Raw genomic sequence first — 13,332 nt, forward strand, 5'->3', positions numbered from 1 at the left:
GGGCTAATAATTTTGACCTTAAGATGGCTTAAAAAAAAACTTTTATTCTCCAGAAGAAAAAATATTATCAGACATACTGTGAACATTTCTTTGCTCTGTAAACATCATTTGGCAAATATTAAAAAAAAAAAAAAAAATTCAAAGGGGGGCTAATAATTCTGACTTCAACTGTATGTATGTATGTATACATTTATTTACCAATATATTACTTTGTTAATAAATAAATAAATTATTTTTTATAAGGTAAACATTATTTGCCCCTTTAAGAAATATTTTCTTCATATATATCTTCTTTATATTGTAAAGTGTATTCTGCATTTATTGCCTCCCTGCCAGCTCATCAGGGTTTTCACACACAATTTTCTTCATTTGATATAATTTCAACAACAACAAAAAAAGACACTAAGATAGCATGAACTCAATATTCATTTTTTTATTTTTTATTTTGTTGTCCTATTATTTCTGTTTACATTAGCATATTCTGTTTATATAGAGAGAGTTAAAGTCAAAATGATTTGCCCTCCTGTGAAATTCTTATTGTTTTTCAAATATTTCCAAAATTTCTGTTTGGCGGGAATTTAAACCTTTTTTTTAATAATTTTTCTTAAGGTATATATTATTTAAGAAATTACAGACTAAAACATATAATTTTAAAAATAAATTCTATATATTTTAATATATATTCTTTCTTTTTATTTTAATAAATATAATACCAATACACATTCATTTTATTTTTTTATTCTGTTTATATACAGAGAGTTAAAGGCAAATTTATTAGGCCTCTTGTGAAATGTTTATTCTTTTTCAAACATTTCCCCAAGTAGTGTTTACCAGGGTAAAGAAATTTTTGCACAGTATTTCCTATTAATATTATTATTATTTTTTACTTCTGGAGAGAGTAATTCCCTTTAGTTTGGCTGGAATAAAAGCAGTTTTTACAATTTATTTAATATAATAAAAACAATTTTAAGCAAAATATTATTTACCCCTTTAAGAATTGTTTTTCTGATATATTATAATTTAAATTATGTCTTTCCATCATTAAACAGAATAGTTTAATAAAAGTATTTTAAGTAAAAATTATTCAGCCCTCTGTGATTTATTTATTAGTATTTTTTAAAGATCTCTCCTAAAGTGCTGTATAACAGTACAAGGACATTTCTTCACAGTATTACCTATTTTCTATTTTTTAGGTAAATATTATTATTAAAAAAATTACAGAATTAAGATAATTTATATATGCATATATATATATATATATATATATATATATATATATATATATATATATATATATATATATATATATATATATATATATATATATATATATATATATTAGGGATGTGCGGAGCAGCCGGTATTTGTATTTGTATTTGTATTTGTTGAGGGGGGAAAAGTATTTGTATTTGTATTTGTATTCGAGTAAAATTCAAAATGGTGCAAAAATATATATTTTTTCTATTACAATTCTTATTTACGTTATAGTGAAAGTATTGTTTAATTATACCCATTATATAAATTATAGATATGCAATATTGGTTGTTGTTTTTGAACATGTGACAAGAAATGTGATTGAAAAGAAAATAACATAGAAGCCATTATCTCATCCATGGTTAAACCAACAACTAATAAAATACCATTGTGAATATTATGAACCCCACCATCACCGTTCTTGTTGAAGGACACTGAATAGACAGAATAAAAACAAATAATACTTCAAAAAACTGTTCTTCTTCTGATAGAACTTCTTTCCAATGCACAAAATTCCAAAAACTAAAATTAACTAAATAAATCTAAGTAAAACTCTGCCTGGGAGATCTGGCAGAACAAAAGTATTCTATATAATACTAAAAGATACAGCCCTGCTATTGTCATCTGCCTGCCACAAAACAGACACAAAGTTTTTTTTTTATGTTTGAAACTGACTTGCTGGGGCTGAATGTGGCTGTGTTGATGGTTTGGTGCTTGTGGAGGATTTAGCAGAACATAGCTGTGCTGATTGAGGGCATTGATGCTTGTGGGGGGTTCACAGACAGTATCAGGAGAGGATGCTTTTAGTGCATGTGATAATATATTACATAGAAGGTTGCGCGGTGGCACAGTGAGTAGCACTGTTGCCTCACAGCAAGAAGGTTGCTGGTTCGAGCCCCGACTGGGTTCTCCCCATGTTGGCGTGGGTTTCCTCCGGGTGCTCCGGTTTCCACCACAGTCCAAACACATGCAATACAGGTGAATTGGGTAAGCTAAATTGTCCCTATTGTATGTGTGTGAAAGAGAGTGTATGGATGTTTCCCACTGCTGGGTAGCAGCTAGAAGGGCAGCCACTGCGTAAAACATATGCTGGATAAATTGGTGGTTCATTCCACTGTGGCAACCCCAGATTGATAAAGGGATTTAGCCGAAAAGAAATTAATTAATGATTATGGATAGAAGATGTTGACAGATGTTTAATATCTCTGCCTCTGCTGATTTCACTTTTGCACACATTATACAGTATCACTTTGTTTTATCTGCAGCACCACTGACTGTAAAATGCTTCCACACAGAACCTGAAGGTTTTTTTTTTCTTTTGACTGGTGGAGGACCAAGAAATGGCTCAGCAGCAGTCTCATTTTTTCATAGTGCCAAAATGTATTTGAGGAGTTTTAAGTTAATAAAAAGTGACGGGAAGCTATGCTAAGGTTAACTAGCCTATAGCATATATCTTGCTGTCTGCAAAAGACAGTAATGTAGACGTACCATATAACTCCCATAAGTGCATACTATTCGACACAACTGCAAACGCATCGTTTTAACCTTTATAAACAAACGTTAACGTTACTCTGTCAACAGACTATTGTCTAAATTACCGCGCTAACAGAGCTAACGTTGCGTAAACAGAGCACCCGGTTGCAGACGTCCGATCAAACTCCGCTACAAGTTTATAAACTGCCTTTGGAACCCAATTAAGGTACAAAAATCTATTTAACAAAAATAATGATGCAGTGAAGTATTTTTTTCGCTCAGCCGAGCCTTTTGTCTGTTGCTGTGGAGAAGCGCCCTCCGACTTCTGACTGAGCGTCTCTCTCTCTCTCTCTCTCTCTCTCTCTCTCTCTCACTCACGCGGGCATGCACTGTGGTCTCATGAGGAAATGCTGCTTTTTGATATAGTGTTTTTCTTGCTCCCGAATACAAATAATTTTTCAAGTATTTGTTCGAATTAAGTATTCGTAAAAACACGCTATTCGTGCCTTTCCGAATACCGTATTCGGGTTCGGCTCCACCCTTAATATATATGTGTGTGTGTTTATATATATATATATATATATATATATATATATATATATATATATATATATATATATATATATATAAAATCAATTCAGTATATTATCTATTCTAGTAGGTAGTCAGTTCTAGTAAATTGAAACACTGTGTCAGTCCAGTTTTCAGAGTTGAAGTTCAGTTCAGTTCAGTTCAGTTCAGTTCAGTTCAGTTCAGTTCAGTTCAGTTCAGTGTGGTTTAATTTTCACTGCTGAAAGTCCAAACACTGAAGAGCAAATCCATCGATGCGCAGCTCCACAAGTCCCAAACTATGAATTTATTTATTTATTTATTTTTATAATTCCCAAGTGACGCTTAACAGAGCAAGGCCTTTTCAGGGTTTTTTTTTTGGACTTGGCTGGAATAAAATCAGTTTCTAATTTTTAAATGTGGGTTTCTAATTTGAAACTGCTAGTTTAATATTATTGCTGTTGTATGTATTACTGTTAAGGATTTTAGAAAAATAATTTTAAAGGTAAATTCAACTGTTAGTCATAAGCTGGATCTGAAGTGCAACACAGTTACAATTGCACCATACTATAATATTTCTGAAAACTTCAATCATGAAGACATCTGAATAATTCATGATCAAATCCTACCTGCCAGGTGTGGTCGAAGCGGGACTCGTCGGCTGGGACAGGGCGGGGTCCTGAGACCAGATGCTCCGCCCTCCTGTTGCTCTGGGAGAGGCGCAGGTGAGCGTTGGCTGTGCGGGGGTCAAAGGTCAGGGCGCAGTGGTCTGGGTGAAAAATAAATAAATGCACATCTGAGACTGTGAAGAATAAAAATATTTCAGAGCTCAGTGCTATAATGTGCTGATATGAGCATACATGCGTTCAGTCCTTCTCTCTCTGCGGGATATGAGGGCGTTGCAGGACTGGGAACCACAGCAAGAACTGGACGCTTGTCTTGAGGAGAGTCTATAAGCAAAAAAACAAGCATGCTGAACACATATATAGTTGATGAAATAGCCCTCAGGTGAAACTTTCATTCTTTTTCAAATATTTCCCAAGTGATGTTTAACAGATGTTTTTTTCAACATTTTTAAACATAATAGCTTTAATAATTAATTACCTTTTTCTTTGCCATGATGACAGTACATCATATTTTACTAGTTATTTGGAAGATAACAGCATTCAGCTTATAGACTATTTTGAGGGATGTAAACAATAACAAGTACATTTTTAAATTCTAGAGCTTCTGAGAATGCAAAAAGAGCCACATCTTGATAAATAATGTTATGATATCTGTTGTACCACGAAGTTATGATTGAATTGCCTCTTGTCACAGTTATGAAATAGTTTAACAACAAGCAGGAAATGTTCATCGGCGAATGACATCACCACATTGAAGTGGTCGTGTAGCCAGTCAAAAAAATATCTTTAGGGGACTAATAATATTGACCTTAGCATTAAAAAAAAAAATAAATGTGGCAGAATAGTGCACGGCTATCAGCCAATCTGATTAAAGGACCAGACAGAACTGTTGTTTGTATGTATATATATATATATATATATATATATATATATATATATATATATATAATTTATATGTAATTTATGCTTTTTATTTATTATCTCGCAGCCCCGTGAGCAAAATGCAGCCTGCAGGTTAATGATGACATAACTATTATTCAACCCCAAACAGCGGCACCTTAGTGAATATAAAAATTCGAATAATTAATTTTAATGAATATTACACCTGCTCAATGAAAATCAGATGATTCACTACGTTAATAACTCTGACATAAATTGATCAGAAATCTAGAAAGGGGAGAAAAAGATTAAGTAGTCAATAGACATAATTTTAACAATAGCGGCATTGTGGTCCAGTGGTCAGCACGTTGCGTTGCCACACTGCAGGACCCGAGCTCGATCCTTATCTATCTAATTGAATTTATTTATTTATTTTTTCATTTTTATTGTTAAGACATATAATACGGTTTGGGTTGTTGAAAATTTCAACTTATAAAGCAGCTGTTTTCATGAAAAATACATGATCGTTTCATTAGAAACTAAATTCGAAATGACGTTATTTTAAAATAGTCAGTCGTGAACTGAGGTGGGCCGGTCTAAGGCTTGAAACTCCAGGGCTGAAAAGGAGTCCCACTCCGGCCCTGTTCCTGGCTGACTAATAAACAATCTCTGACTGAAACATCGAACAGAAATAATGTGTGATATTCCTCATATGGTGAGTGAACAGACAGAATGAAGCTGGTTTCTCACTGTCTTTCTGGTGTCCCGTAGACAGCTGTACGGCTCTCTCCAGATCCTCACACACCAGTTTGGACACTCGGGACAGGACATCAGTGACCGGCGCCAGCTTCTCCTGCACGCCCGCATGAACATCCACAGGAACTTCAGTGAACCGAGGAACCTCCATGAACCTTGAGTCCTGCAGAAGCACGCAGACATTAGTAACAACACTGAACACCCTGATCAAACACAACATTTAGGATTCATATTCTCCTCATTAATATTCTTCACAATAATCTATTAATAGGCAGCACGGTGGCGCAGTGGTTAGCATTGTCGCCTCACAGCAAGAGGTTTGCTGGTTCGAGCCCCAGCTGGGTCGGTTGGCATTTCTGTGTGGAGTTTGCATGTTCTCCCTATGTTGGTGTGGGTTTCCTCTAGGTCAGGGCTGGCCAACCCTGTTCCTGGAGAGCCACCTTCCTGCAGATTTCAGCTGCTACCCATATCAAACACACCTGAACACCAGGTGATAATTACAGGCAGGTGTGTTTGATATGGGTTGCTACTGAAATCTGTAGGAATGGGGCTCTCCAGGAACAGGGTTGGCCAGCCCTGCTCTAGGTGCTCCGGTTTTCCCCACAGGCCAAACACATGTGGTACAGGTGAATTGGATAAGCTAAAATGGCTGTAGTGTACGAGTGTGAACGCAAGAGTGTGTGGATGTTTCCAGTGTTGGGTTGCAGCTGGAAGGGCATCCACTGCTTAAAACATGTGCTGGATAAGTTGGCGGTTCATTATGCTGTGGTGACCCCTAATTAATAAAGGGACTAAGCCGAAAAGAAAATGAATGAATAAATAATACTATCAATATCCTTTTTTATATTACATTAATATTATCAATATCCTGGTAATATTCTAATAATAATATGAATATTCCTAACATTTTCTCATAAACATATTAATATAAATAATAAAACAATAAAAAACATTTATTGTAATAATAATATTTTATACTTAATATCAGATGTTAATAACAATACTGACCATACTGTTAAAACATAATATTTATTATCCTTATATCCTTATATAATATTATCTTCAATATTAATATTCATAATATTTTCCTCATAAATATATTAATATAATTAATAAAACAATAAAAAACAATGTATAATAATGACAATAATATACATTTATATATATATATATATATATATATATATATATATATATATATATATATATATATATATATATATATATATATATATATATATATATATACATACATAAAATGCCTTTTTAAAATTATTAACTAATATATATATATATATATATATATATATATATATATATATATATATATATATATATATATATATATATATATTTATTTATTTATTTATTATATACTAATATAGACATTTAATTTTTCATTGTAAAAATCATAATTCACAATTTAAAAACAGTATAATTGCAAAAATATATATTTTTATTAATTATTAAAAAATAAAATATAGATAAAAACTGCTCATCATATTATCTGTATAAATTCTCTACCCACACAACCTCAGCCTCAACAGAATTTGTTTAACGTAATAACATTTATTATAAAAACGTTATTTATAAAGAGCCATTTTGACAACCATCTTTCATTTCTCTGAAATAAAATAAAATAACCGTACCCTCAAAACAAGTAGAAATTAATTTATAATAATATAATTCCCTTAAAAATTCATGTCACTGTAAATATTCATTCATTACTTTTTTTGGCTTAGTCCCTGATATATCAGGGTTCACCACAGCGAAATGAACTGCCATCATTGTAAATATATCATACATAAATAATAAAACAAAACCTAACAATTATTGGTTATAATTATTAACAACTTTATACATTCATGTAAACTTAATCATGTAATTGTTATGGATAAATTTAATTAAATAAATAAAATAAAACAGTGTGTGATAACCTTGATGAGCTGGCAGGGAGGCAGTATACACAGGCTGTCGATCTCCTCCTGCAGGGCTGAGAGCCGTGTCGTTCTCTCCTCCAGCACAGACAGGCTTTCCTCAGCCTGCAACACTGTCAGTTCCTGCTGCTGCTCCAGAAACAACTGCGTCACTTCCTGTTTCTCTGCCAACACCTTTATCAGCTGAGAGAACTTACTGTTCACCCACTGAGACGTTTGTTGAAGAGACACCTGATAACACAGATAGAAAACAACATTATTAACACACACAAACTGTGGTATTTGTGGTTTATGAGGACTCTCCCTTAACCCTTATAAGATGCACATGTTTGAAGGTGAAAAGACCCCTAAGCATTATTTTAAGCATTGTGAATTACAAGGACATCAGGCATGTCTTAATAAACCAGCTTAATAAACTAAAACTAATAAACACAGAAAAACACATTGGTTTTTGTGGTTTATGAGGACTCTCCATAGGCGTAATGCATTTTAATACAGTAAAAACAGCTTATTATATAGCCCAATCCATATAGGATACACATTTTTGAATGTAAAAAAGACCCCGAAGCATGATTTTAAGCTTTGTAAATTCAAAGACATCAGGCATGTCTTAATAAACCTAAATAAACCTTGATAGAATAATACTAGGCTATGCACGTCATTATACACATTTTTTTGTCCTTATAAATTCCTAAAACCAGTACACACAGAAAAACATATTTGTTTTGTGGTTTATGAGGACTCTCCACAGGCGTAATGAGTAAACAGCTTTTTATATGGTCCTAAACCTAACCCTCATAGTAAACCGGTTGCAAATTTTGAATGTGAAAAGACCTTGTTAAGTTTTTAAACATTGTGTATTACAAGGACATCAGGAATGTCTTTATAAAAGCAGCTTAATAGAGTACAACTTGATCAAACACGTCTATACACATTTTTTTGTCCTTATAAACTCCTAAAACCAGTACACACAGAAAAACAGACTGTTTTTTTGTGGTTTATGAGGACTCTCCCTAGGCTTAATTCATTTTATATAGTACAAAATATCGTATTATATGGCCCAACCCTTAAACCTAACCCTGATAGAAAACCTGTGGCAGACTTTGAATGTGAAAAACCATAGTTAGCATGATTTTTAAACATTGTGAATTAAGAGGACATCAGGCATGTCTTCATAAGCCAGCTTAATAGAGTGCAACTAGGTAACACACATCACTATGCACATTTTTTGTCCTCGTAAACCACCAAAACCAGTACACATCTGCACACATTTGTATTTGTGGTTTATGAGGACTCATTTTATTCATTTAATGCATTTTATACATTAAAAATATCTTATTATATGGCCCTACCCCTAAACCTAACCCTGATAAGAAACCTGTGGCAGATTTTGAATGTGAAAACCCATGGTAAGCATGATTTTTAAGCATTGTGAATTAAGAGGACATCAGGCATGTCTTAATAGCCAGCTTATGTCTTAATAAGCCAGCTTAATAGAGTACAACTAGGTAACACGCGTCACTATGCACATTTTTGTCCTCGTAAACCACCAAAAACACATATATATAGTACACATATGCACACATTTGTATTTGTGGTTTATAAGGACTTTATGATGGTTTATTATATGGCCATATCTTTAAACGTAACCCTCGTAGAAATCCTGTGGCAAATTATTGTAGGTAAAAAGACATTGCTAAGCATGATTTTTAAGCATTGTGAATTACGAGGACATCAGGCATGTCTTCATAAACCAGCTCAATAGCGTAAAACTAGGTCACACATGTTATTATACACATTTTCGTCCTTGTAAATCACTAAAGCAAGTACACACACACTTGCCTTCTCTTTCTCCAGGTTCTCCATCAGCTCCAGGCGGTTTTGCTCAGTGGCTTCCTGGTGTTTCTTGATTTCCGCACTCTTTTTCTTTAATCCTGCCTGCATTACAAATGAAGATAATTTAAGACACTTTAAAAATAAAATAATAACACACATCACACACATATATTATGCCAAAACAAACTTTTATTTTGCATGTGATTAATCACATGCACTAGTATTTATACATGATGGTTATGTGTGTTCACCTCTCTATTCCTCTGTTCTGTTTCCACCAAGATCTTATCGTGGCCTTTGCATTCATTCAGCGAGCACTCGTAGCAGACGCACATGCCGTCGTTCCTGCAGTAAATGACCAGAGGTTTCTGGTGCCGCTCACAGATCTGTTCGGGCTCCGTTTGGAAGGCAGCCCCCCTGCAAACATCACTCTTCACTGGACTCACTGTGCAGGCCACTTCTGTTAACACTGACATGGACACATTACGGTTGAGCTGAGGCCTCGTCTCGTAGCATTCTTTGCAAACGGGGCATTGGAAGTCTTTTTCTCGACCATCCCAGAATTTGGAAATGCACGTCTTGCAGAAGGTGTGACCGCATGGGATGGTCACTGGGAATTTAAACTGGTCCAAGCAGATCGTGCACTGCATGTGATCCTCCATTGGAGATCCGGAAGTCTGGAAGAATAAAAAAATCAATAAAATTATGAATAAATAAAGAAGCAGTAAATATAACCGCCCATAGAGAACTGCTATTGGGGTCATGCTGCCGTAAAAGATCATGTGGTTCAATGTACTGTCTTTTTTACTGGCCTTCAACTGTTAACATTTCATGTTGACAAAAAGATAGACAGCAGGGCTCAACAATAATGACTGCCTGATGGCCCAGGGTCAGCGTGAGAAATGTTCGGGACCCCCACCACCTAATGCCCAGCTTTTACAGGAAACTATTTCTGGTCAACACATTGTAGACTTGTTTTTTCTGTATACAAGATTGCACTAGTGTTGTTTTTTTATTTATTTATCTATTTATTTTCATTATTATTTATTTATTTATTATTATTTAGTTATTTGTTTTTATTATTATTATTTGCTCAAAATATTCTTCAGTGTATTTGCTTATTGTTACATCTTTATGTCTTTGTATATTTTTGTAATGTTTCACAACGTATAAATAAAACATTTAAAAAAAAAAAAAAAAGAAATGCTCGGGACAGTAGACAGAATCGTTACTGGCTCGATCAGACTAGTGCTGCCTTGTGACAAAATTTTTTATTTGCCTGCGACTATTTGTCAATTGCGTGCAAATACAGTTTTAAGCCTGGTTTATACATCTGCATCAAATGATCGGCGTGACCCATGGCGCATGCAACACGTGTTGCTGTGCATTTAAGGCTGATCTATACTTCTGCGTCAAACGCACATGTATGCTAAGGCGTTGATGCATAGCCCTACTCTGTGGCCGTTGGCGTCGCACCTGACGTGCACCTCTCAGAAAATGACACATAGCGCAAGCTCTTTGATTGGTCGGCTTGGTAACGCTGACGAGTGTGGGCGGGACCGAGAGCCGCACGACCGTCGCGAGCCAGATGGAGCGATTGTTTACAAGTGTGGAGTCCCGTGAAGGAGCTCCGGGTGGCAGGTTTTGTTTTGTGTTTACCTCATAGTTAAAGTTGTTGCACGTCCGCCGGTTCCTCCCTCAAAATGAGTGAGTTTAAGCCACTTGTACATTCAGGAAGTGTTCAGGAAAAGCAAAACACCAGCATAGAAACTCGACACAGAGAAACATTTACACCTCACTGCCAACTAGCGTTTCAGAAGTGTTAATGCAGACCAACAGAGACAGCGCGCAGAAGTATAAATGCACAGCTACGTGCGTTGCATGCGCCGTGGGTTACGCCGGTCACTTGACACAGAAGTATAAACCAGGCTTTATACTTCTGCGTGCTGTTTCTGTTGGTCTGCATTAACAATTCCGAAACGCTAGTTGAGAGTAAGGTGTTTATGTTTCTCTGTGTCGAGTTTCTTCACTGGTGTTTTGTTTTTTCTGAAGGCTTCCTGAATGTACAAGTGGCTCAAACTTACTTATTTTGAGGCAGGAACCGGCGGACGTGCAACAATGTTAACCATGAGGTAAACACGAAACAAAACTTTTCATCCGGAGCTCATTTACGAGACTCCACACTTGTAAACAATTGTTCCAGAGCTCGAGTGGCTCTCGGTCCCGCCCACACTCGTCAGCGCTACCAAGCCGACCAATCACAGAGCTTGCGCTACGCGCTGTTGCAACGTGTAGTTACATTTTTTGAGAGGTGTGCGTCAGCGACGCCGCCGGCCACGGCGAGGGCTATGCGTCCACACGCAGGCCGCACCATAGCATACTCGTGCGCTTGACACAGAAGAATAAATCAGCCTTTAGAATCGAGAAACTATTTGTGCTTTTAAGCCTCTAAATTCCCTTTTTCTGTGAAGTCTTAAACACCATATTGCTTTTCATTTTTTCTGATTGGATGTTGTGAATAAATTTTTTTGCAATTGATGTTTTGCATAGTTTGCCGTCAAGTCAGCCACCTTTTGTTTTGCAATAAAATACCTGCACTTTTCCATACTGCTATATTTTACTGCTAAATATTTTTAAAATATTTAATTTGGGCCACGTGGTGGCGCAGTGGGTAGCGCTATAAGAAGGTTGCTGGTTCGAGCTTCGACTAGGTCAGTTGGTATTTCCGTTTGGAGTTTGTATGTTCTCCCCATGTTGGTGTGGGTTTCCTCCGGGTGCTCCAGTTTCCCCCACAAGTCCAAAGACATGCGTTATAGGCGAATTGGGTAAGCTACAGAATTGTCCGTAGTGTACGAGTATGTGAATGAGCATGTATGGATGTTTCCCAGTGACAGGTTGCAGATGGAAGGGCATCCACTGCGTGAAACATATGCTGGATAAGTTGGTGGTTCTGCTGTGGCGACCCCAGATTAATAAAGGGACGAAGCCGGAAAGAAAATGAATGAATGAATGAAAATATTTAAATTTTAGATTCACAGACATTATTTTTGAACCTATTATTAAAAAAATGTGGCTAATTAGTATGATTTTTTTTTGGGTGTGGAGTCTGTGAAAATTTTGGCAGGGCAAGTAAAAATCTGAACCACTGGTCCAATCGGGCCAGTAGAAAATATCCTTAGCGTTTAACCCTGGACAGACAATACAGATTGATAGACAGACAGCTACATAAATACTATACATCAACAAATAAACAGACAGATAAACAAATAGACTGATGGATACACAGGTGTTTAGATATACAGATAGATAGAAATAGTTAGAGAATATAGATACATAATCAGAAAGACAAACAAATAGATTAAATATAGACATTAACTTATTGATAGATAGACAGACACACCGAAATCGTAGCCAGATACATAAATAGAAGAACAAACAAATGGATTAAATATACAGACATTAACTTACAGATAGATAGATAGATAGATAGATAGATAGATAGATAGATAGATAGATAGATAGATAGATATTATAGCTAGCTAGACAGACAAATATATAAATTGATAGAAACATAAATAGAAAGACAAACAAATGGATTAAATACACAGACATGTTACATATATACAGACAGATAGATAGATATATATTTGAGCATGTATGTCACATTTCTTAAATTAAGTCTGTTTAATTTCAACTGCTATCTACATTTAGACAATTACATGAGCAAATAAAATACAGTCGACATAGAAATTAAAGCCAAAAGCTAATTCAGTGAATTCATAACATCGATAATCAGTAAATAAACAAACTCCACCTGACCCCACATTGACGCTACATAAAACCGATTTTTAAAGCTAGACATTAATCATTAATATATAAAACTCCTTTTTAATTAAACCCACATGAACATTTACTCATCGGTTGTGCCGAAATCTGAAATAATCCCGATTCCTGAGCGTTATTGGGTTTCTCTCATGGGTGAAACTCGTCGCCTTTTTCCTTACGCAGTCGCGCATCGACGC

At 35.3% G+C, this 13,332-nt stretch overlaps 1 protein-coding gene across 3 annotated transcripts in view; it reads right to left on the minus strand.

The window, feature by feature from the left end:
• Nucleotides 1–13,316, minus strand: part of trim65 (tripartite motif containing 65) — a 20,126-nt gene extending 6,810 nt beyond the window's left edge. For all 3 annotated transcript variants that reach the window (XR_015504587.1, XR_015504586.1, XM_087276935.1), the window contains exons 1-7: nucleotides 13,213–13,316; nucleotides 9,562–9,987; nucleotides 9,317–9,412; nucleotides 7,475–7,705; nucleotides 5,532–5,700; nucleotides 4,137–4,226; nucleotides 3,906–4,045 (exon numbers count right to left, since the gene is read on the minus strand). Coding sequence is in view for 1 of the 3 variants with exons in the window: in XM_087276935.1 (XP_087133061.1) it covers nucleotides 3,906–4,045; nucleotides 4,137–4,226; nucleotides 5,532–5,700; nucleotides 7,475–7,705; nucleotides 9,317–9,412; nucleotides 9,562–9,972 (1,137 nt within the window). In the remaining 2 variants the exon portion in view is untranslated. The remainder of the gene's footprint in view (nucleotides 1–3,905; nucleotides 4,046–4,136; nucleotides 4,227–5,531; nucleotides 5,701–7,474; nucleotides 7,706–9,316; nucleotides 9,413–9,561; nucleotides 9,988–13,212) is intronic.
• Nucleotides 13,317–13,332: the final 16 nt, after the last annotated feature.

This window comes from Danio rerio, chromosome 12 (assembly GCF_052040795.2).
Source record: "Danio rerio strain M-AB ecotype USA chromosome 12, GRCz13ab, whole genome shotgun sequence".
NCBI classification, from domain to species: Eukaryota; Metazoa; Chordata; class Actinopteri; order Cypriniformes; family Danionidae; genus Danio; species Danio rerio.